We start from the raw sequence: 26,886 nt of genomic DNA, 5'->3' as shown, positions 1-26,886 counted from the left end.
GCAACTGACCACAGACTTTTCACTATTACTCAGTCTGCCACCATAAAATGCAGAGGAAAGCATCACCGAGTACCCATAAGTGAGAAACACTTGTTCTACATGAATATATGGAAACAGTAAATGTGTACCTGCATTAAAAATGAAAGGGTACTCATCTAAATATGTATAGAAGTTATCTCATGGAGAGGGGCTTTCACAAGTTTTGCCAATATCTAGTCTAGTCAGTGGATTCACTTGTAAAAAGAACCCTTATTCGCTTTGGTAGCTACTTAAAAACATCAGATTATATATGCATATTTAAATGGTACATCATATGTTTTCATGTATATACAATGTAAAGTATTTGACTGGGTTTAAATATGTTCATCCCAAGTATTTACCAATGACCTTTCATTTTGATTATTGTTTTGCTACAGTACTAGGTTTTGAACACACAGTTGCCACTTGCAATTTGCCTGATAGTCCAACATTGGAGCTCTATTTCTTGAGCCACACCTCCACTTCCTATCATTGCATCATGGTACGAGTGTTCAGAATCCTTTCAATCTTCTTGTGAATTCTCTGCCCATTACTCCTATCTAAGTAGGTTCTACTATGGAATAGCACATTAGACCTTCTCATTTCTATCTAACCCCATATCAATATTCCTGAACAAAAGTTCTCTATCCTCTACCCTCAATTTACCAAGGCTCTGGAAACCATTGTTGTTTTTTCACCTTCAATAACATAACTTAAATAATAAACATTGTTATAAATGAAGTAGTTGTAGTACCAATTTACTTGGAAGAAAATTAAAAAGCACCAGGAAAACAATGACCAAAGTTCCCCAGAGAACAAGACCCTCTTCAGAACAGCACAGCATATTGAAGTATTAAATAAATTAAATGTTGTTTCACCCCTTTTCAAATTTAAAGTTATGCATAAATGATATATGAAATATACATTATAAGTGGTATCTAGTTATATTTTGATAAATTTGTGCATTAAAATTTTTAAGGTTTTTATTGTTATTAAAAATGTGATGTACAGAGGGATTACAGTTACATAAGTCAGGTAAAGAGTAGGTGTCTTTTTGGACAAAGTCACCCTTCCCTTACTCTCTCCCGTATTTTCCAATGTGTTTGCATTTAACATGTGTAATACAATCCCACACCAAGGAAGTACTCCCTTTGCAGTTGTAGCAACATAATAAGTTCAGGGAAACAAAAAAGCAAATTTTTCTTCTGATTATTTGACTTTTATCAAGAAGAATGAAACACTGATGTTTACTTCTATTTCCAGTGAGACAAAAATATACTAATAACATGTTACCCACGGCTCCCTCTTAAGGAATCATATTCTCATAGTATTTTAATTTTAAGCACTATGCAATTATCCCATGTGAAATATGAAACACAAATACACACAAAGCTAATGACATTTGTCTGGCACACCAGAAGGCTCAAGCTAGGCAAAGGGTGAACATGGCACAAATACCTGGAAACCATGACAGTAGCTTATTAAACAAAAGTATCTGACTCATTATTACCCTTTCACAATTTGTCCAAATCTCTGAGCCCTAATAAGAGAATCTTTATGAAACTATCATCGTTGGTTCTTAAATTGATTCAATATGAACAGAAAGTTCAGCATCCAGGTCCAAGTGGGTGATAACATTTAAGAACCTGTCAAGCAACGAACTATCTGGCAAGATAGGGACTACGTTTGAAAGAGAACAGAAATCCTACTCACACTGTTGGCTCACACCTATAATAATCCCAGCTGCTCAGGAAGCAGAGATCTGAGATCATCGAGATCATCGTTCAATTCGAGCCTGTGCAGGAAACTCTGTGAGACTCTTATCTACAGTTTACCACCAAACAGCCATTAGTGCAGCTGTGGCTCAAGGAGTATAGCACCAACTTTGAGTTGTAAAGCTGGTGAAGGACAGCATGCAGGGCCTGAGTTCCAACACCAGTATCATCATCATCATCATCACACACACACACACACACACACACACACACACACACTCACACACATAGATAGATGATAGATACATAGATAGAAGTATTAAATGGTGAAATTTCTGGCCTATAACATACCCACTGAAGAGAGCAATTCACACATCCAGTCACATTCTCATACTACTCTATTAAAAGATTCACTCTTCACTGTAGTGTTTGCAGCATGATTATTAAATTTGACTCAGACCTTGACTTTGAAATGGAATTAAATTTAAAAGTCAGCTGGATCCCCTTTATGTTTTCTTCTTGCCTAGTTGCTCTGGCAAGAAATTCTAGTACTATGTTGAAAAGGAGGGGAGAGAGCGGACATCCCTGTATTCCTCCTGATTTTAAAGGGAATGTCTTTAGCTTTTCACCATTTAGAATTATACTTGCTGTTGGTTTGCCATAGACTGCCTTGATTATATTCAGGCGTCTTCCATGGAATCCCAATTTTTCCAGGGCTTTTAGCATACATGGGTGCTGGATTTTATCGAATGCCTTTTCTGCATCCAGAGATATAACCATGTGATTATTTACCTTGCTCCAGTTGATGTGGTGGATTACATTAATTGACTTGCGTATACTGAACCAACTTTGCATCCCTGGGATGAATCCACTTTGATCGTGGTGTATGATTTTTTTGATGACCTGTTGAAGTCGAGTGGCCAGAATTTTGTTCAGAATTTTTGCATCAATGTTCATCAGGGAAATCGGTCTATATTCCTCTTTCCGTGATGAGTTCTTGCCTGGTTTGGGATGAGGGTTATACTGGCTTCATAGAATGTGTTTGGTAGGGAGCGTTCTCTTTTAATTTCATTGGAGAGTTTGAGAAATATTGGTGTGAGTTCTGTTTTGAAGGCCTTGTAGAATTCTGCTGTGAATCCCTCTGGACCTGGGCTTTTTTTGGATGGGAGATCACTTATTGCCGTGTCTACTTCAATGCTGGATATGGGTCTGTTTAGAAGGTTTAAATCTTCATGGTTGAGTTTGGGGAGTATCAATTTTTTCTAGGAAATCGTCCATTTCTTCCAGGTTCTTGAATTTGTTGGCATAAAGTTTTGTAAAATAGTCCCTTATTGTGTTCTGAATTTTGGTTGTTTCTGTGGTGATGTTACCTGTTTCATCTCTGATCTAGTTTATTTTGGTGTGCTGCCTTCGTTTTTTGGTCAGGTTTGCTAGGGGTCTATCTATCTTGTTGTTCTCTTTCGAGGAGATTAAGGTGCTTCCTTAAGTTGTTGAGTTGCTGTTTCTCCAGTTTGTTGGTGTAGGCACTCAGAGATATAAATTTCCCTCTGAGTACTGCCTTTGTTGTGTCCCAAAGGAGCTGGTACTTTGTGTACTCATCTTGGTTGAATTACATAAACATTTGAATTTCTGTTCTAATTTCTTCAATGACCCACTGATGGTTTGGCAGATGAAGTTAAACTTTCTCTCTTCGCAGATGACATGATCCTATACCTAAAGAACCCTATAGACTCTACTCCGAAGCTACTAGAGCTGATCTTTGGCAAAGTAGCAGGATATAAAATAAACCCTCAAAAATTAATGGCCTTTCTATATGCTAATGACCCGAAGACAGAGGCTGAAATCAGGAAAGCAACTCCTTTTGCAATAGCCTCAAGAAACATAAAATACCTAGGAATAACCATAACCAAAGAAGTGAAAGACCCCTATGATGAGAACTTTAAAAACATGAAAAACAAAATTAAGGCAGAACTAAGGAAATGGAAAAACCTCCCATGCTCCTGGATTGGGAGGATTAATAGAGGCAAAATGGCAATATTGCTAAATTGCTAAATTGCTAAATTGCTAAATATTGCTATCTACAAATTCAATGCAATCCCCATTAATATCCCAACACCATTTTTTAATGAAATATGAAACAATAAAAGACCATGAACAGCCAAAACAATCCTAAGCAGAAAGAACAGTGCTGGAGGAATTACAATGCCCAACTTCAAGCTGCATTATAAAACTATAGTAATAAAAGAAAAAAAACAGCTTTGTCTAGGCTTTTGGCCCAGTGGCTTCTCCTTACCCACGGGAGAGACGTGAGGGCGTGCCCCTGCGGGGTAGAAACCGAGAAAATGTGCAAGCTGCGAAAACGCCAACCCCAGCCCCCTTATGCTCAAATCAGGACTCAGGATACACAGGCGATTTCAGGGAGTCCTCACGCGAACATCCAAAGGCTTTAATTTCAGGGTGGGGTTCATATAGCAGTGATGACGAGCAGGAAGAGTGGCTAGCTAGACATGATAGGCTGATCAGGCTGCCCTTCACAGGTGACATGACGGGACTTCCTCTATGGGCGGTTGTCACATCCCCCAGGACCACCTCTGGGTTCATTCCCCACAGCCATCATAGCGCGCACATTGTCCGAGGCGGGAGGCAGGGCTCGTTAAAGCCAGCCTTTCTGGTTCCGGACCCGAAGGTTGCAGGCGGAGCTAACAGCCACACCGCTGCAGGGTTGAAGAGGCAGGCCTATTAGGACCGCCTCATAAAGCAGCAGCTAGTGCCCCACAAGCTTGGTATTGGCACCGGAACAGGCCTGAAGACCAATGGAACAGAATTGAAGACCCAGTAATGAACCCACAGAACTATGCCTAATCTTTGATAAAGGAGCTAAAAACAAAAAAGTAGGATTGAAGAAAGATAGCGCTTTAACAAATGGTGCTAGCAAAACTGGTTCAACACGTGCAACAAAATAAAACATTCTTATATATCACCCTGCACCAAAATCAATTCCAAATGGATCAAAGACCTTGAAATTAAAACATACCCTGATGGGCTGGGGATATAGCCTAGTGGCAAGAGTGCCTGCCTCGGATACACGAGGCCCTAGGTTCGATTCCCCAGCACCACATATACAGAAAACGGCCAGAAGCGGCGCTGTGGCTCAAGTGGCGGAGTGCTGGCCTTGAGCGGGAAGAAGCCAGGGACAGTGCTCAGGCCCTGAGTCCAAGGCCCAGGACTGGCCAAAAAAAAAAAAAACATACCCTGAAAACACTACAAGAAGGAGTAGGAGAAACACTTGGGCTCCTTGGCACAGGATGGAACTTCCTTAACAAAGACCCAGAAATGCTGCAAATCAAAGTATGGACAAATGGGACTGCATCAAACTGCAGAGCTTCTGCAGGGCAAAGGACATAGCTTGCAAAATAAACAGAAAGCCCACAGATTGGGAAAAGACCTTTACCAGCCATACAAAGGACAAAGGCCTCATATCTAAAATGTATGGAGAACTAAAAAAGTCAAATTCCTCCAAAACAAAACCGCAAAGAACCAAAAGCCCACTCAACAAGTGGGCTAAAGACATGAGACATCTCTGATGAGGAAATGAGAATGGCCAAGACATGAAAAAGTGCTCTACGACACTGGCCATAAAAGAAATGCAAATCAAAACAACATTGAGATTCCACCTCACCCCAATAAGAATGTCCCTTATCAAGAAAACTAACAATAAAAAATGTTGGAGGGGATGTGGCCAAAAGGGAACCATACTTCATTGTTGGTGGGAATGAAAACTGGTTCAGCCACTCTGGCAAGCAGTGTGGAAGTTCCTCAGAAGGCTAAAGATAGAGCTCCCCTAAGACCCAGCAGCCCCACTTTTGGGCATCTACCCAAAAGACCCAAACAAGAACACACCAAAGCCACCACCACAACAGTGTTCATCGCAGCACAATTTGTCATAACTAGAATATGAAATCAACCCAGATGCCCCTCAGTAGACGAATGGAACCGGAAAATGTGGTACATATACAAAATGGAATTTTATGCCTCTATCAGAAAGAATGACATTGCCCCATTCATAACGAAATGGAAGGACTTGGAAAAAATTATACCAAGTGAAGTGGGCCAGACCCAAAGAAACATCAATTCATGTTATTCCAGATTTATTTTTCTCCAGTAAACGAACAGTCCAATTGTCCAGGAGAGGAGTATATCTGAAGAGTACCTGAGATCAAGTCAAACAGAAATTCCTGTGTGGAGGAAGCTAACAACTTTGAGGGAAAAATAGAAATATCAAGTTAAGAAAGAATATAGCCCAATTATTTTATGAGCAAACATAAATATGAATTGTAACACCAAGTAGATTTGTATAAAAGTATGAAAGCAGCTAGATTTTTTACCAATGACAAGTTTTTTTTTTCATTATAAATTAAATGTTGTTTTCTTTCTCATTGAAGGTATCAGGGCAGGTAAACTTTAATTTTTAATTTATGTACGGAGTAAATGTAATGTTTAGTAATAATCAACAAATCTGTATTCCATGTAACTCAAAGATCATTATAATTCACCGAAAGCATTGAGAAAATCAGAAAGCACAGAAGGAACATAGGGAATTGAGGATATTCATGGGACTTCCATTGGATTCCCTAGTTAGGCTGAGTGCATTCAAATATTGAAGTCCCATAGACAGGCTCCCACTAGACATCTGATTCTTGGCAACCAAAGAGACCACACAGAATGGAGCTCAGGAACTCCACCTTGGGAAGCAGCTTCATCTTGGTGGGCATTCTGAATGACAGCAGGTTTCCTGAGCTGCTCTGTGCCACAATGACAGCCCTGTACACATTGTCTCTGACCAGCAATGGGCTGCTGCTCCTGCTCATCACAATGGATGTGAGACTCCAGGTGCCCATGTAACTCCTACTTAGGCAGCTCTCTCTCATTGACCTCCTCCTCACATCAAGTATCGCCCCCAAGGCCAACATAGATTTCCTACATGGAGATAACACCATCTCCATTGGAGGCTGCACTCTCCAGATGTTCCTGGAACTGATGCTGGGTGCAGCAGTGGACCTGCTTCTACCTTTCATGGCCTATGACAGGTATGTGGCCATTTGTCACCCTCTAAACTACACAACCTTCATGAGTCCAAAAGTCCTTTTGTTTATGGTGATGACAACCTGGATTGTGGCATCTCTGAGCGCCCTCATATATACCAGTTACACTATGCACTATCCCTTCAGCAAATCCGGATGGTAAAACATCTGTTCTGTGAGATCCCCCCTCTACTGAAGTTGGCCTGTGAAGACACAGCTACATTTGAGCTCATGTTTTTTGTGATGGGTGTGATGTTCCTGATTCCACCACTTACCACTGTTCTGGTATCCTACACACTGATTCTCTTCACTGTGCTCCGCATGCCCTCAAATGAGGGGAGGAAGAAAGCCCTTGTCACCTGCTCTTCCCACCTGGCTGTGGTGGGCATGTACTTTGGCCCTGGCACATTTGTTTATGCCCTGCCTATTTCCTTCCATAGTCCCAAACAGGACAACATCCTCTCCTTTTTCTACACAGTTGTCACCCCAGCCCTGAACCCCCTCATCTACAGCCTCAGAAATAAGGAGGTCATGGGGGCCTTTATGAGAGTTCTTGGAAAATACAAGAAATGCTGCGTTCACACTCCAGCACTTAGAGTTTACCTGTTACTATTCCTTGTCACCATCAAACTGTCACATTTACCACTTCTATAATAATAGACACTGTTAAAAACATTATGTTAATTTTTCAATTTTCTTACTGTAGCTAGTATATACAAAGTCATTATATAATGTGGCTTGGCAGGAAGGACCCTAGGTTTGGAATCTCCTCATTCAAAAAGTCCTTGGGAAATTCAAGCTGTGACTGGATTTTTGAGTCATCTATACTATGTGGTAGGCGGGTAGGGGATCCATCATTCTATGATACGTAGGCAATATGGCACAGAACTTCAGCTTAAAGAATTTGATCCTTAAAATATTTTCTAAAAGAAGGGCTGGGAATATGGCCTAGTGGTAGAGGACTTGCCTTGCATACATGAACCCCTAGGTTCAATTCCTCAGAACCACATACATAGAAACAGGCAGAAGTGGTGCTGTGGCTCAAGTCGTAGAGTGCTAGTCTTGGGTAAAATGAAGCCACGAACAGTGTTCAGGCCCTGAGTCCAAGACTCAGGACTAGAAAAAAAATTCTAAAGAAATTGATACTTCAGTTAGTATGGTTATTTCTAAATTTGCAGCCACTTATTTTTTAAATTTATTGTCAAATTGATGTACAGAGGGCTTACACTTTCATATGTAAGGCAGTAAATACATTTCTTATCAAACTTGTTAACTCCTCCCTCATTTTTCTTCCACCTTCTTTCCTCCCCAAGTCCCTCCTCCCTAGTAGTACAGTTGGTTATAGCATATTGTCTTGTAAGTATTGCTTTTACACTGGTTTACCTTTTACCATTTGATTCTACCTTTGGTGTAACCCTTTCCTTCCCTAGTTTAGATACACATATATACAATACCCAGGGTACCAAAATACGTTACAGTGACATCAGGGATAAAAACATAGGGAAGAAAAAGAAAGGAAAAAGGCATAATTTCACATAGTACATTGAAAATAACATCAACACTGATGAGCCACTTATTTCCATAACTTGGAGTTCACTTCACTTAGTATCATCTTTTGTGTTCATGTGGACATAGCAATTGAGATACAGCAGCACAATTTAGTATCACTAAAATATGGAACCAACTCAAATGCCCCTCAGTAAATGAATGGACAAGAAAATGTGGTATATATACATAATGTAATTCTGTGCTTCTATCAGAAAGAATGGCATTGCCTCATTGGTAAGGAAATGGAAAGACTTGGAAAACATCATACTAAGTGAAGGGAGACAGACTCCAATGAACAAAGGCTCTATGGTTTCCCTCATTGGTAATAATTAGTATATGTCTAGGATATTCCTAGAAGAAGATCCCAATAGCTCAAGAGACATTTCTTTTAATAATATAATCAGTCGTTTATTATTTATTTCAACACAGCCTCCAACTTGTTGGGAGCAAAGAGAGGGAAAAACTGTGGGAAAATGATGAAAGGGTGACACTATTCAAAGAGAAACATGCTTATTACAAGACATATAATGGTAACTCTTCTGTATATCACCTTTACAATAACAATAAAATATTAAATATGAAACACAAATTAAATAGCTAGCTACCTTGAAAACACCCATCTGATGTAAATTTATACCAACACTTGGCATTTCCAGAGCAATATAAGCCTGCGAGATTTAGGTTTCATGTGAAGTAATTATTACATGGTGGATTACTCACTAACACTACATTTATTTTAGGGCTTAAGTTTCCCAATAATGGTATGAAATGGATATCTTGATTACTGTCACTTTACTGCTTACAGGGCTGCACACTCTGCTTCAATAATGGCAAGTATCACATTCTACATTAGAGAAGTATGTGTGCTGCATTGAATTTTACCTTGAAGAATTCTGTAGTCTGGCAACTGACCCCTACTCTTCACCATTGCTCTGACTGCCACCACACAAAGCAGAGGAGAGCATCACTAAGTACGATAGGTGAGAAACTCTTGTTCTACACAAACATATGGAACCAGGAAATGTGTACCTGCATTAAAATGGAAGGAAACTCTTCTAAATGTGTATAGTAGTCATGGTGAGGGAATTTCAAGTTTTGCCCATATCTAGTCATCAGCAGATTCATTTGTAGAGAAAACATTTATTCATTTTAGTAGGAACATATGAGCATAAGATTATATATACATACATAAATGATATATTATGTTTTCATCCATATTTAATATAAAAGATTTAACTGGGATTAAATATATTCATCTCAAATACTTATCAGTTTGATATTATTTATTGTTCTCTGACATTACTGGGTTTTGAACACAGAGCATAGCATTTTAATTCAATTTTACTGTAAATGTGAGGTACCAAGTGGTTACAGTTGTATAAATCAGATAATGAGTACATTTATATTTGAACAGAGTCACCCCTCCCTAATTTTCTCACACTTCTCTCCTCCTAACACTCCTCCCTCCAAATTTTAAAGTTCATTTCCAACACTGTGAGTATCTAGTGAGTATCACTGCTGAATTGGTTCACCCTTTGTCTCACTATTTCTTGATTCCCCTTCCCTTCCATAAATCAGATAGACTTATATACAAGACTAAGGGTACACAAAACAAAAAAACCCAGTGACAACAAGGAATAAACCAAAGGAGAAAAAAGAAAGAAAAAAAGAAAGAACTGCAAACAGTACAATAGAAACACCTCTTATTTCCATTTCTTGACATCCATTACAATAAGCATAATTTTATATGCTCATATACACATAGCTATTGAGCCATTGTGATCCTCTCCTAAGAATATCCTCTTTGTTCTCAGTGTGTTTATGCTTGAAAAACAATTACATTAAGTGAAGTAACCAGACCCAAAGAAATATAAGTTGCATGTTCTCCTTCATTTATAATAACAAGAATATGTATATAAATCTACAAGTTAACCCATGGTTAGTAAAACACAAGTAATTACACTTGGATGTCATTAACTAATCAGGACTCCAAGCATTCACACACTGAAAACTATGGAACTTTCCACTTTCAATTCATTTGGTACTGCAACATTGGAGCTCTACCACTTGAACCACACCTCCATTACCTCTCATTGCTTCATTAGTACAAGTGTTCAAATCATTTCAATCTTCTTGTGAATACATTGCCCATTAATCCTATCTATACTCACTCTACTATGGAATAGCACACTCAACATTCTTGTTTCTATCTAACCCTATCTCCATACCCCTGATCACGTGTTCTCTGTTTTTCCCCTACACCTAATTTACCAAGGCTCTATTAAACCCTGTTGTATTTTCAACTTTTATAGCATTATGTAAGGAGAAATTCCTTTATTGTTAAAAATGAAGAAATTATAGGTCTAATTTACTTGGAGGAAAATTAAAAAGTACCAGGAAAACATTGACCCAATTTCTAAAAAACAAGGTCTTCACAATAGCATAGCACATATAAGTTAGTCACAAAATAAATTTTGTTTTCTTCTACTTCTCTTCTCATATTTAATTTTATTTATATGTACGCAATACATAAAAATACATTCTATGGGGTGTTGTGTTATACTGTATTTTGATTGTGCATGCATTTAAAAAAATGAAACTTTATTGTTATTATAAATGTGATGTCCAGAGGGGTTATAGTTACATAACCCAGAAAATGAGAATATTTCTTTTTGGATAATGTAACCCCTTACCTCATTGATTCTCAGGTTTTCCCTTAAGTCATGTTCTGAATTTTAAAATGTTTAAGGACAATAATCACCTCCAACTTGAATACCCTTTACAGCTATAGGGACATAACAGAAAATCACATTCTTGTTCTGTTTCTTCTGTTTGTATCAAGAGGAATGAAACACAAGAGTTTACTTTGATTTCCAGTGAGACAAAAATATACTAAAAATTTTAGATGTCAACCATGACTCCCTCTTACAGAATCATATTCTTTTTTTTTTTTTTTTTTTGGCCAGTCCTGGGGCTTGGACTCAGGGCCTGAGCACTGTCCCTGGCTTCCTTTTGCTCAAGGCTAGCACTCTGCCACTTGAGCCACAGCGCCACTTCTGGCCGTTTTCTGTATATATGGTGCTGGGGAATCGAACCCAGGGCCTCCTGTATATGAGGCAAGCTCTCTTGCCACTAGGCCATATCCCCAGCCCCCAGAATCATATTCTTATATTTGCATTGTAAGCACTACGAAACAATCTCATGTGAAATACAAAACACAAATACCCAAATACAAGATCTAATGACACCTGTCAGAGCACACAGGAAAGCTGATGCTAGGAAAAGGGTGAACATGATACAAATACCAGAAAATTACTATGATTAGTTATCAGACAAATCTATCTCCATCAATATGACCGTTCTAATTATTTGTGCAAATCTCTTAGCCTTAATAGAGAATCATTATGAAACTCTTGTCACTGGTTATCAAATTGATTCAAAATGTTCCACAAAGATCCATGGCCATGTCTAAGTTGGTGATAACATTTAAGAACCTTCTAAAAGAATAGCTTCCTGACAGGATAGAGACTAAGTTTGAAAGAGAACAGTAATCCTGCTGGTGACGGTTGGCTCATACCTGGAATCCTAGCAACTCAGGAAGCTGAGATCTCAGATCACCTTGCAACGCTATCGTGGGAAGGAAACTCCACAACACTCTTAACTCTTGTTAACCATAATCAAACAGCCATGAGTAGAGCTTTGGCTCAAGTGGTAGAGCACCAGCTGAGAGATAGCAAGATAGCATCATGGCCCTGAGTTCCAATAGCAGAAGAGCAGTACCATCTCTCTCTCTCTCTCTCTCCCTCCCTCTCTGTCTCTCTCTCTCACACATAAACACACACATACACAAAGAGAGAGGGAGAGAGAGAGGGAGGGAGGGAAGGAGGTATGTGAATATATGAGGACAGTTGGGCACTAACACAGACATTAGATTATCTTAGAGTGATGGACAGGGACCCAAGCTACTGGGACACAGGTGGAAGCCATTTCTTTGGTCAGGGCCATCCTTAACCAGATCAGAAGGGACAAAACCACTCACCAAGTCAGACCTAATTTCATAGTGATGTTCGCTAAAATGAAGTCCAGGACACCAGCCCGGAGAGACTCATTAAAATCCAGATTCAGAAGTGTTTCATTGGGAGCCCATGTCACCAGGGAGGAGGAGACGGTGACAAGTCCCCCAGGACAAGGCCAGACTCCCTACTGCATCTGACACTGTAAGGATAAACAATGAAATGTTCCTTCGAGTATCCCTGAGCATTCTCCTTCCCTAAAGTCCTACCAGGCACCTCTCTCTTTAGAGACTCCAGCTGGGAGGGTATATGAAAATCAGGGGGCATGCACTCATCCTCATCCACAAACAGTGCAGAGCTGGGAACAGAGATTGGATGAGGACGTTCTGGGGGACTCAACTTCTGGCTTCCCCAGCCACCTGCCTGGATCCTCAGATGATTCTCTTCATCCATCCCTCTCCTCAGAGAGGACTGGCCATGGTGGAGATTGCAGGTGCCCTTGACCTCGGATCCCAGTGACAGCCATGCACACCCACACCCACACCCACACCCTCAGAAGAAGCGCCTTCTCTTTCCTCAGCACCTGCAGCCTCTTCACCTCGAAATGACTCCCAGAGCACAGGGTGTGATCTGAAGGCTGCAACTTTCCTCCTTAGAGGTAAGGTTACATCTTTTTTTTTCAAATTTTTATTATCAAACTGATGTACAGAGAGGTTACAGTTTCATACGTTAGGCATTGGATACATTTCTTGTACTGTTACCTCGTCCCTTATACCCCCCTCCCTCCTCCCCCTTTCCCTTTCCCCCCATGAGGTGTTCAGTTCACTTACACCAAACAGTTTTCTAAGTATTGCTTTTGTAGTTGTTTGTCTTTTTTTACCCTGTGTCTCTCGATTTTGGTATTCCCTTCCAATTTCCTAGTTCTAATACCAGTATACACGGTTTCCAATATACTCAGATAAGATTACAGAGATAGTGTAGGTACAACCACAGGAGGGTGATACAAGAACATCATCAATAATAGAAGCTACAGATACACATAGGATGTTGAAAGTAGTTACAACTGTGGTATAACAATCGTTTCCATAAGATGGAGTTCATTTCACTTAGAATCATCTTATGTGTTCATAAGGGTATAGCTATTGGGCTCCTCTGCTGTGATTAGCTTAAACCTGTACTAATTATTCCCTATGAGGGAGACCATAGAGTCCATGTTTCTTTGGGTCTGGCTCACTTCACTTAGTATAATTTTTTTCCAAGTGAGGTAAGGTTACAGCTTTGTCCCTAGAAAGTGTGTGGCGGTGGTGAATCTTGGGAAACAAGACCAAGAACTACTGTTCTGCTCTCAGACTGTCTCATTTCTCAGACTTTACAGCACACTCGCTCCCATCTGTACTCCAGGTGCTTAATTCCGGGCACATGCGTCTGTATTGTTGCAACTATCTCAGTCCCTCACACAGGAAGGAACGACTGCAATGTTCAGGACTGTTGACCGCACTAAGTTTCTAGAATTGCTGCTAATGGTTTGTGGGTAAAATTCTCATTCCATGTTGGGTTGATCTGGCTCATGTCTATAAATCCTAGCTTCTCAAAAGGCTGACACCTCAGGAAATTTGATTTGAATCTAGTCTAGACAGCAAAGTCCACAAGACTGAACTTAGACAGTGGAAAGGGGACTGGAAGTAGGACAGAACAGACAGAACACCAGCACAAGCAAATGAACCAAGGATGTACCACTAGTGAGTGGCTCAATTCCCACTACTGGTTTTTTAAATCTCAGTACTTATGTTTGGTACGTCTGCATTTCCCGAGACACTAGCAGTCTGATAAGAACTCCTTGAATAGCACCTCAAAAGAGACTGTCACATAACCATATCAGTACATTATTTCAAGCTTCTCTCACCTACATGCCTACTTGATAATAAAAATATGTCATAAAAGCCAATATCAGGCAGGTAGGTGCAATCTTGTAAGTGCCATACATCAAGTTTAGCCTGGGTCTATGTAGTGAGTTTCTTTTCTAAACCAACCTCAGTAAATAGGACAAATGGATATCAATTAAGTATTTAATATATTGAGCAATATCAAAGTAATGGAGAAAAATTAACAAAGATATACTTTCGAATTTTACATACGATTGTAAAGAGTGAGCGTTTCCATGACCCTGTGCTCTTCTAGTAATCTCAGTTTCTAAGGACAGTCAGGGTGAAGCTTACCCTTCCTGAACTTCCTTGCACCATCAACACTTTAAGAGGCTCGTCCTCTGTTTACCCAATGTATGTTTAGAGACCTCAGAAAACAGCAGCAGTAAGTATGTTTGTATATGGACATATACATATATACATTTGGGTCTATATGTGTATAATACAAAGGAGAGATAAATAATTTACTGAATACTTTTCACTCCTCATCCACAGTGCCTTCTAGGTTTTCCAAACATCTAGGAATGCATTTACAATGAGCAGGCTTCCACCAGTACTATCATTTAGATTCAGTGTCCTCAGAAAAGCATCTTCCCATGTATTACTAAGATTTGTAAGGGAAAAGAAACTTTTTTTCATGCTCAGATGTTGCTGTGAATCTCAGGTAAGCGAAGTAGATTTTGCCTTTCTTACAATGTCTGTATTATGAACCTGACATTTTAAACACACCCTCTTCACTATCAGAAACTGCTACCAGCCTTCCAGAAATTCTGTCCTTTCTTATCTTTGCTCCCACTGAGTAAATATTTGACCACTATCTTAAAGAGTTAAGTAATTTTAGGGGCTGGGAATATGGCCTAGTGACAAGAGTGCTTGCCTCCCATACATGAAGCCCTGGGTTCAATTCCCCAGCACCACATATACAGAAAACCGCCAGAAGTGGCACTGTGGCTCAAGTGGCAGAGTGCTAGCCTTGAGCAAAAAGAAGCCAGGGACAGTGCTCAGGCCCTGAGTCCAAGCCTCAGGACTGGCAAAGAAAAAAAAACAAAACAACAAAAAAGAGTTAAGTAATTTTGCATGCTTTCTAACAATTTATTACTTAAACTTTCCTCCCCTTTCATTTATTTTAGCCCCAAATTACTTTACTTCCAGCAGACCAACAGTACAACTATCAAGGAGAAGAGTATATTTGAAGACTACAGAGATCAAGTCACTAAGGCCTAGAGATTCCTATGTGGAAGAAGCTAGCAAGAACTTGGAGATGAGAGTAAGGTCAGGGAAGAACATAAGGTTCACAAGAACCAAATTTTTGAAATAAATTATACTCCCAAGTAGATTGTAAGCATGCAAACCCCTAGATTTTATGCCAGTTCCAGGTTTATTGCATAATTATGAATTGAGGGATGTTTTCTTTCTTTTTAAGTAGTATGTCTGAGTGCATTCTATTAGATTCTGTATATATATGATACACTTCATGGTTAGCAATAATCAACATGTCTGTAATCCATTTAACGGGAAGATAATTACAATTCACTGAAAACATTGAGGAAAAATCGGGAAGCACAGGGGAGAATAAGGGATAATAGGTATTTCACAGCGTGTCTGTTGGATACGCCTAGTTGCCCTGAGTCCATTTAAATATTGGTTGAAATATCTTAGAAAGGCTTTTACTAAATATCTGACTCTAGACAAATATAGAAAACACACAGAATGGAGCTCTGGAATTCCACCTTGGGAAGCGGCTTCATCTTGGAGGGCATTCTGAATGACAGCAGGTTTCCTGAACTGCTCTGTGCCACAATGATAGTCCTGTACACACTGGCCCTGACCAGCAATGGGCTGCTACTCCTGCTCATCACAATGGATGCGAGGCTCCAGGTGCCCATGTACCTCCTGCTTAGGCAGCTCTCTCTCATTGACCTTCTTCTCACATCAGTTATAGCCCCCAAAGCAATCATGGACTTTCTGCGAGGAGATAATACCATCTCCTTTGGAGGCTGTGCCCTTCAGATGTTCCTGGAACTGGTGCTGGGTGGGGGGGAGGACCTGCTTCTAGCTTTTATGGCCTATGACAGGTATGTGGCCATTTGTCACCCTCTAAACTACACAACCTTCATGAGTCCAAGAGTCCTTTTGTTTATGGTGATGACAACATGGATTGTGGCATCTCTGAGTGCCCTCATATATACCAGTTACACTATGCACTATCCCTTCTGCAAATCCCGGATGGTAAAACATCTGTTCTGTGAGATCCCCCCTCTGCTGAAGTTGGTCTGTGCAGACACCTCTACATATGAACTCATGGTTTATTTAATGGGTGTGATGTTCCTGATTCCGCCACTTCTGGCTGTTCTGGTCTCCTACACACTGATTCTCTTCACTGTGCTCCGCATGCCCTCAACTGAGGGGAGGAAGAAAGCCCTTGTCACCTGCTCTTCCCACCTGGCTGTGGTTGGGATGTATTATGGCCCAGCTTCATTTATATATGTGCTTCCTATATCCTTCCATAGTCCCAAACAGGACAACATCCTCTCCTTTTTCTACACAATTGTCACCCCAGCCTTGAACCCTGTCATCTACAGCCTCAGAAATAAGGAGGTCACGGGAGCCTTTAGGAGAGTTATTGGAAAATATATCCTGCCTTCACATTCCAGCACTTAAAGCTTACCTGTGACTATTCCTTTTCTCCATCAAATTGTCACATTTACCCCTTCTATAATAATAGACACTGTTAAAGATATTACATACACTTTCCAAATCATTATTATTTCTTACTGTATTCAAAGTCATCCCACTACAGTGAACTCTCAGGGGTGACCCTGTGTTTCAAATCTCAGCTGAGAAAGGATTTCTCAGGCTCACTCTGGTTGAATATTCTGCATCATCTACACTATGAGGTAGACAAAGATAGATCATTCTAAGATATGAGTAGATAATATGGCATAGAATTTTGGTTTAAACTGTTGGATCTTTAAAATATTGTCTATGGGATTTTATACTTCAGTTCGTACGGATATTTGTTTCTAAACTTCTAGTTATTTCTTTTATTATAATCAGTCATTTTTTCATATTTGAAAGTTGCAACTATGCACACAAAATTTTATTATAAGGATCACATTTTTTCAGTTACCTCACTCTTTCACATTCCTTAATTATAGTAGTTTTGCTATGAGTTTTGTAATTTTCTTTATTTTTAATATTCCTTCTTATCATGAAGCCATAATCCAGTTTGGGAAATGCTGTGTTAATAATAGAAGCTGTTGTGTTTAATTTACAAATTATCTAACAAAATATGACATCTTTAAATCAAAATGTTAAACTTCTAACCTAGAAGGTGGCATTTTACTCTAAGTTGTACACACACACACACACACACACACACACACACACACAAATTCACAGAATTCTTGGAGAGAAATTTGGGGATTAGAATTGGATAGATAGAAATGAAGTCATGAAGTTCTGATGTAAATTAAAGCATAAAAAGGAAAGGTTTCTGTCATGAGTAATGTAATAACAAACCAAGATGCATGGTTACCTGCTTACATTTGAGTGCAAGTTAGTTAGACTGATAAGTTTTATGAAAAGCTAATATTTCAGTTGAGTTTAAATGATGACATATAGTAAGACATGAAACTTTGGCAAAATAATTCTGCAGAATTATGAGAAAAACTGTTACTAAATATAAGCTCATAAACTTTTTACTTTAAAGTAATTTTAAAAATAAAATGATTAAGCAGAAAAATCAAAAGACACATGAATTATTACCAACAGAACATATGGAATTCCCATCTTGTTAGTAAAACTAGTAGAGGAAAATGAAGATTTCCTTCATCATATATATATTTTGCTATTTTTTCTTTTTAAATCCCCATCATCATAATTTTAACAATATCAAATACAAAATTTACAAAAGAAGTTATTAATATAACAAATACAATATCCATGTCTTCAAAAATAAAACATTAAAAAATTTAATGAGAAAATTATACATTGTACAAATTAAAATAATAGATTTAAATGTTATTCCTAATAAATTAATAAAGACTAGATTTGTGAAAGAATAAAGATTGTTTATCACTATTAGAAAAAAACCAAACTGCCCTTTAATGGCAAGAATATTCAGTTGATTGAAGTATTGATTTAGATAAATCTATTCAAAGGAATTTTCTAAGAAAAAGTATCAGTTATGTTCTCAATGGTTGCTACTGCTGTGTAATGTAAACAGATAAAGACACACATTAAACATTAAATATGTAATACTCACGAAGTACCTAGTCGAATTCAAAACATCCATTTGATATAAATTTGTGCCAACACTCAGCATTTTCAGAGCAATATAACCCGGGGAGATTTAGGTTTCATGTGAAGCAATTATTAAATGGTGGATGCCTCCCTCACATCACATTTATTTATTTTTTTTTTTGGCCAGTCCTGGGCCTTGGACTCAGGGCCTGAGCACTGTCCCTGGCTTCTTCCCGCTCAAGGCTAGCACTCCGCCACTTGAGCCACAGCGCCACTTCTGGCCGTTTTCTGTATATGTGGTGCTGGGGAATCGAACCTAGGACCTCGTGTATCCGAGGCAGGCACTCTTGCCACTAGGCTATATCCCCAGCCCCTTACATCACATTTATTTTTAAGATTTGAGCTTCCTAATAATATTATGAAATGGATCTCTGCATTCCTGTCACTTTACTTTTTACAGGATTTCTGACTTTGGTTCAATAAGGGTCAGTATCCCATTCCACATTAGCGAAGTATGCGTGCTGCATTGCATTCTACCTTGAATTCTGTAGTCCAGCAACTGACCACAGACTGTTCACTATTGCTCAGTCCGCCACCACATAATGCAGAGGAGAGCATCATTTGAGTACCCTGGGTAAGAAACACTTATTCTACGTAAACATATGGAACTGGTAAATATGTACCTGAATTAGAAACAAAGGGGCACTTGTCTAAACATATATAGAAATTATCTCATGGAGAGGGGATTTCACATGTTTTGCCTGTATCTAGTCAGTGGATTCATTTGTAGAAACAACTTTTACTCATTTTAGTAGTTACATATAGATATAAGCTTATATGTACATACATAAATGAAACATGTTTTCATGTACAAATAATGTGAAATATTTAACTGGGATTAAATATGTTCATCTCAAATACTAACTCCCCCTTATTTATTTTTTATGACATTACTGAGTTTTGTACCTACAGCTTGCCACTTTCAATTCATTTTGTAGCCCAATGCTGGAGCTCTACCACTTGAGCCACACCTCTACTTCCTATCATTTATTCCTGATACAAGTATTCTGACTCCTTTATTTCTTTTTGTGAATATCTACTGTTCCTCTACTATGGAACAGCATACTCAACATTCTTGTTTCTATCTAACCCCATATCAAGAGTTCACTATTTGTCTCCTACCCCCAATTTACTAAGACTCTGGAAACAACTGTTGTATTTTTAACTTCAATAGCAGTACCTAAATAAAAATTCTTTTAATATTATAGATAAAGTGGTTATAGTTTTAATTTATTTGAGAGAAAATAAAAAAGCACAAGGAAAGCAATGATCGAATTTCCACAGAGAACAAGATCCTCTTCAGAAAAGCATAGCATATATAAGTTGGTCTGAAAATAAATTTTGTTGTCTTCTCAACAACAAATTTATCTTCTCAAATGTAAATTTATGCATAAGTAAAATATACATTATATGCACTACTATCTTATATTTTGATATGTGAGTACATTTTAATTTAAAAAATGTTTTGCTATTACAAAGGTGATATACTGAGGGCTTACAACTACATGAGTCAGGTAATGAGTACATTTCTTTTTAGACAATGTCACCCCTTCCCCTACTTTCTCCCAGGTTTTCCCTCCAGTAATATGTGTGCTTTTTATAATGTTTACATACGATACCCATATCAAGAGTTTTTAGGAACATAACAAGCTTAGGAAAACAGAAAAGCAAATTTTTGTTCTGCTTGTTTGGCTTTATTATCAAAGAGTGAAACATGGGTATTTACTTCTATTTCCAGTGAGACAAAATATAATAATTACAGATAACAATGATGATTCCCTTTAATGGAAGCATATTCTTATAATATTTGAATTTTAAGCACTATGCAATAATCCTATGTGAAATACAAAACAAAAATACACACAAAGCTAATGACATCTGTCAGAGCACAAATGAAGGCCCAAGCCAGGAAAAAAAGGATAAAATGATACAAATATCTGAAAACTATGACATTAGGATATTTGAAAAAACTGTCTCTGTCAATATGACCCTATTATAATTTGTGCAATTCTGTGAGCCCTAATAAGAGAATCCTTATAAAACTATTGTCACTGTTCCTTAAATTGATTCAATATGGACCAGAAATCTCATGGGTTATGTCCAAGTTTGTGATAACCTTTAAAAACTTTTTACACAACTCTACAAGACAGGGTAGAGAGTAAGTTGTAAAGAGAACAGTAATACTGAAAGCACCAGCAGTGGCTTACATTTGTAATACCAGCTATTCAGGAAGCTGAGATCTGAGATCATGGTTCAAAACCAGCCTGAGCAGGAAAATCCTTGAGTCTCTGATCTACAATTAACCAATAAAAGTCAGATGTAGAGATGTGCCTTAAGTGGTAAAGCACCAGCCTTGAGCAAAAAAGTACCTAGGCCCTAGTTCCAACACCAGAACCATCACACACAAACACAAACACACACACACACACACACACATACACACACGATGATGATGATGATGATGATGATGATGATGATGATGATGAAATAGATAGATAGATAGATAGACAGATGATAGAAAGAAAACAGCAACATAAAATAGTGAAACTTCTAGACTATAACAGACCTACTGAAGAGAACATTTAAAGAGTAATTTACATGTCCAGTCACATTCCTGTATTACTCTATCAAAAGTTATACTCTTCACTATTGAGGTTGTTCTATGACTATTAAATCTGAGTGAGACCTTGACTTTGAAGTGAAATTAATTGCGGAAGCCAGCTAAGATCTACCTAAAGGGTAGAATGTGCCTGAAACATGTGTTTTACCAGGACTGTCCTTTGGGCCCACAGGATGTCTTTACTCCCCTTGCTGTAGGTGAGGGATTCAGTACCACAGTGATAATTGAGAAGAAAAAAAGAGAGATGGTATTGTCTGATTTAGGAAAGTGGAAGTAGAACAGGAGATGCACGAATGTGGAAACCCCATAATTCATCCCAACCATAGCCAGATGGAGAGAGACGGTCACAAGTGCTTTTTGCTCCCCTCATTTCAGTGCACCTGTGTTACAGAGAAGAGAATGAGAGATTACAGTGGAACCAATGAAAGAGACCCTTCAGACATGAAACACAATATATTCACCATTTAAACAGAACAACACAAAAGATTTAGCTTTTCTTTCTTTAGTGCAAAAATAATGTATAAATTATGTATTGTTTGCACAGTAATATTTGGGAGTATATACATTTTATAATAAATATGTAAAGCTGTATTGTTCATTTTTTGAGTGTGGAAGGTAAAAGGATAAGAAAACACAAGTAGCTGTTTTCCAGCCCTGACTGATGATGAGAAGGATTGTAGAGAGACTGGAGACTGAGAAAGGAAGAGCTGGCTGAGAGAAGAGAAAGGCATGAAATGAAGCAGTGACAGCTGAAAGCTAGAGCTATGTCCTCATCTCCGCTCTGTCCAGATCCATCCTCTCATCACAGAACACAGAGGGATAGGCACTGTGTGCACACACAAAGGGTAGATGTGAAAAACAAAGAACTTAACACCATGCAAGCATCCATTTCATCATGTTACCTGTTCTAAGTCAGTGAAGGAAGAACTGAGGTTACCAAAAGCGCACTGATAAACTCTCCAGCAGGAGAGCCAGGGAGGTATGAGGAGAACGGCAGCCCTGACACAGACACGAGTCCCTTTGTAAATTCTACAGAGGATGGACAAGGGCATTGTCAGCTATCCAGTTGTATACAGCATCTGTTGAATCATGGACTTAGGTACCCAGAATATGTGGGGGGAAAAGTGTTCAGGATTCAGAGTGGGTGGTGTGTGCAGAACTAGCAGGCCAGGGACAAGCCCTGGAGAATTCGTTAAAACCCAGTTTCCAAGAGAAGTATTAACCTGGGAGTCCAAGTCACCAGGGAAGATGTAATTGTGATAAGTCCCTCAGGACAAGGCCAGAATCCCAACTGCCCCAGATAAACAACAAGGAGCAACAATGGTGGGTCTCCTTTGAGCAACCCTGCCCATTCTTCTTGCCCCAAATCCTGTGAAGCTCGTCTTTTGTCATGGATTCCACCTTGCAGGGCATATAAAAGTCTGAGTACAGGAACTGAAGACCCAAGCATACAGTGTGTGAAAGGAGATGGATAGGGGCTTTGTGTGCAGTCACATCCCGATTACCCCAGCCAGCTGCCTGCATTCTCAGCTGATTGTCTACACTTATCCTTTTCTTTCCTCACAGAAGACTGCTATGGTGGTGACAGGAGGAACCTTTGACTCTTGGCCCAAAAATCAGCCACGCATATCTACACCCCATCCTTAGAAGAATTACCTCCTCTTTTCTCAGCATCTTGAACCACTTCAAGATCCAAATGAATCCCAAGACTTTGGGTGCGGTGTGGTCTGGAGGCTTTAACTTTCTTTGGAGGTGAGGCCTTTGTCTTTTTTCCTTGTAAAGTATATGGAGGCTTTGAATTCTGAGAAACAAGGGCGAAACTTCCTGTTCTGCTCTCAGACTGCCTAGTTTCTCAGGCTTCATAGCTACTCGCTCACATTTGTGCTCTAGCCTCTAGGCTCCAGGCTCTGGGTACAGATATCTACCTGGTGTATGAGAAGTCATCTGTAATATTCAGTGCCATTGGTCAGATCCAGACATAAGTTTCTAGAATTCTTGACGCTGGCTTTTTCGTAAATATTTTAGTACTGATTAGATTCCAGGGGCTCATGCATATAGTGCTAAATTCTCAAAATGCTAATATCTGAAGAAACATGTTTGTTCAGAGTCAGCCTGAGTAGAAAAGTCCATGACACTACATCTCTAATTACCCATAACAATGAGCATTTCCATGAAATATAACAATTCTCTATTAATCTCAGGCTGAGAGGATAGTTTTGAGGGTGATAGTTTCAGTATGAAATTTGACCTTCCTCAACTCCCTCCCCTACACCATCAGCAGTTTATCAATCGCCTCCTCCTCTGTAAACAGAGTATATATTAACTGTCCTTTCTCAGAAGATAGAAACTGTGTTGACAGAGGGGGAACTATATGGGTATGGGTGTGTACATACTAAAAGAAAGTTAATGTATACATTTTACCTTTCTTTCACAGGAATTCTTAGTCTTCCAAACGACCAGGAATACGTTTACAAAGGGCAGACTAGTGAATATGTTAATATATACCACATACTCAGGTCTGTTCCAGTTCAGTTCCACACAGAGTAGTATCATTTACATTCAGTGTCCTCATGGCATCATCTTTCTGCCTATTACTAAGATTTGTCATGGCAAAGACTATGGCTCATGTTCAGAGGGTTGCTGTGAAGCTTAGGTAGTGGATTTCTTTTGCCTTTCTTATTATGTACCTGACACCTTCAATACATATTTTTTACTACCAGAACCTGATAGCATGCCCCCAGAAATCCCATCCAGTTTTTTGCTTTGTCTGCCACTGAGTAAATATCTTGAAATTTTAAATATTTTGTACTGTGTCTACCAAATTATTATTAAAGCCTACTTCACCCCATCATTCCTATTTTAAAAAACTGCTTTTCTTTCAGTAAACCAACAGTATAACCATCAAAGAGAGAAGTATATTTGAAGATTATAAAAGATCATGTGACCAAAACCCAAATATTACTATGTGAAGGAAGTTAACAATTTTGATACAAGACAGTAAAGGCAGACATTAGGTTAAGAAAAAACATAGCAAAAATTAATCTGTAAGCAAATTTTAATGAGTTGTTATCCCAAGTAACTTTTCAGTATGAAAACAGCTACTTTTTTTTTTACTAATGCCAAGTTATATATTTTTATGAACTAAAGGACATTTTTCCTTTCTCTATGAAGTTATTTGCCCAGATGACTTCTAGTTAGTAATTATCTATATATTTGTAAACCATTTAACAGAAAGACCATTATAATCCACTGAAAACATTGAGAAAATCAGAAAGCATGGGGGAACAGGATTTCTGTTGGCTACCTGAATTGGCTTAGTCTATCTAAATATTGACTGAAATCCCTTAGAAAGACTTTTACTAGATATCAGATTCTACACACAGAATGGAGCTCTGGAACTCCACCTTGGGAAGCAGCTTCATCTTGGTGGGCATTGTGAATGACAGTGGATTTCCTGAACTGGTCTGTGCCATAATCACAGTCCTGTACATGGTGGCCCTGACAAGCAATGGGCTGCTTCTCCTGCTCATCACAATGGATGCGAGGCTCCACGTGCCCATGTACCTCCTGCTTAGGCAGCTCTCTCTCATCGACCTTCTCCTCACATCAAGTATCACCCCCAAGGCCATCATAGATTTCCTACGTGGAGATAACACCATCTCCTTTGGAGGCTGTGCCCTTCAGATGTTCCTGGAACTGATTCTGGGTGCAGCAGAGGACCTGCTTCTAGCTTTTATGGCCTATGACAGGTACGTGGCCATTTGTCATCCTCTCAACTACACGATCTTTATGAGTCCAAGAGTCCTTTGGCTCATGGTGAGCACATCATGGATCCTGGCATCCTTGAGCGCCCTTGGATATACAATTTACACCATGCAGTATCCCTTCTGCAAATCCCGGTTGGTAAAACATCTGTTTTGTGAGATCCCACCCCTGCTGAAGTTGGCTTGTGCAGACACCTCTAGATATGAGCTCATGTTGTATGTGGGTGGTGTGATGTTTTTGATTCCCCCACTTGCTGCCATTCTGGTCTCCTACACGCTAATTCTCTTCACTGTGCTCCGCATGCCCTCAACTGAGGGGAGGAAGAAAGCCCTTGTCACCTGCTCTTCCCACCTGACTGTGGTTGGGCTGTATTATGGCCCAGCCTCATTTATATATGTGCTTCCCATTTCCTTCCATAGTCCCAAACAGGACAACATCCTCTCTGTATTCTACACTATTGTCACCCCAGCCCTGAACCCCCTCATCTACAGCCTCAGAAATAAAGAAGTGATGAGAGCCTTGAGGAGAGTCCTTGGGAAATATATTCTGCCTTCTCATTCCAGGGATTAGGACCTCCCTCTTACATTTCCTTCTCCTCGTCAAATTGCACATTAATCTATCTTGAATAATACTGTTTTGTAAATATCTCTGAGTGAAGTGAATCAGACTCTGAAACACAAAGTGCTCATTTTTTTCTCTCATGTGTAAGTTATATCCTAAATATAAACATATATGAACATATACTGGTCCTGTGTTGATATGTATAAGCATGTTGTCCGAAATATGGTGTATGAGGTTTACAATGGTCTACCTCCTTTGAACATGTAATTCGTAGCCTAACAAATGAATACCAGGAAGCTACAGTGTGTGCAGTAGTGGCAGTCAAATAGAGAGAACAAGGGTGTGTGAGTAGTCATCATTTCAATGTACACATGTGGAAATGGACCTGTGGTAACTTGAGGGAATGAGGGATATTGGGAAAGATGGGGGAGAAAGACAAAAGTGATGACATTGATCAAGATGCATTTTAAATTGGTATGTTGAATTGGTAATCTGTAAAAATACTTAACATAATTAAAATGTTTTAAAATTATTTCTTGCTGTAGATAGTATGTACAAGTACATTCTATTAAATTGTCTTGGCATATATCACCCTGGTTTTGGAAACCTCATTCAAAAAATCAGGAATACAAAGGTTTTGTTTGTTTGCTTTCTTTTCCTTTTTAATGTTATTGCAAAGGTGATACACAGAGGGGTTACAGTTACATGTATCAGGTAATGAGTTCAATTCTTTTTGAACAATGTCTCCTGGTCCTTCGCTCTCTCTCAGTTTTTCTCTCCAATCCCCACCCACAAGATATACAGTTCATTTTCCATGTAGTGTCTAGTAAGTACCACTGTTGTGTTTATTCACCCTTTATTCCACCTTTCCTTTGTCTCCCTTACCTTCCCAAATACAAACAAACTAACAAATAGGAAAAAAGGCAGGGGGACAAAAACAGTACAAAGGTTTTGAATGGATTTCTAAGATTTGCTCTTTTTGTTACCAACTGGAGAGTAGATTCACTGTTATTTTGATTCACACAGCAGGGAGAAATAGTTATTATTTGGGACTACAGAAACACCCATAGCATCTAATCTTAAAAGACTGTTCCCTTTCTGTTGGATTTTATATGCATCTAATCTTAAATAACTGCTCCCTTTCTGTTGGATTTTATATAAATAAAAAGAGGAAGGGCAAACCAAAAGTACATTGGGCTTCTATAGTGTTATAGAAAAAGTTATTATTGGAGAAGAGTAACAGGTGATGGCATTTGCATTCTATGCTGAGGAGAAATTCACATTAATGGCACAATGACCAATACAAAAGAAATTCAATCTGGCAATTCTATTTGAAAA

General features: G+C 38.9%; 2 protein-coding genes and 1 pseudogene across 2 annotated transcripts; all 3 read left to right on the top strand.

Moving 5' to 3' along the window:
- Positions 1-6,455: 6,455 nt before the first annotated feature.
- Positions 6,456-7,468, top strand: LOC125362408 (annotated as a pseudogene).
- Positions 7,469-15,890: 8,422 nt separating this feature from the next.
- Positions 15,891-16,958, top strand: LOC125362407 (olfactory receptor 2AG1-like). Its single transcript, XM_048361256.1, has one exon. The coding sequence runs from the start codon at positions 16,008-16,010 to the stop codon at positions 16,956-16,958; it is 951 nt and encodes a 316-aa protein (XP_048217213.1). The 5' UTR covers positions 15,891-16,007.
- Positions 16,959-24,477: 7,519 nt separating this feature from the next.
- Positions 24,478-26,228, top strand: LOC125361642 (olfactory receptor 2AG1-like). Its single transcript, XM_048360214.1, has one exon. It carries the CDS (start codon positions 24,607-24,609, stop codon positions 25,555-25,557), a length of 951 nt encoding a protein of 316 aa, XP_048216171.1. The 5' UTR covers positions 24,478-24,606; the 3' UTR covers positions 25,558-26,228.
- Positions 26,229-26,886: the final 658 nt, after the last annotated feature.

The sequence above is a fragment of the Perognathus longimembris genome, chromosome 13 (assembly GCF_023159225.1).
Source record: "Perognathus longimembris pacificus isolate PPM17 chromosome 13, ASM2315922v1, whole genome shotgun sequence".
In the NCBI taxonomy this organism is placed as follows: Eukaryota; Metazoa; Chordata; class Mammalia; order Rodentia; family Heteromyidae; genus Perognathus; species Perognathus longimembris.
This window is presented reverse-complemented; position numbering and strand designations above follow the sequence as displayed.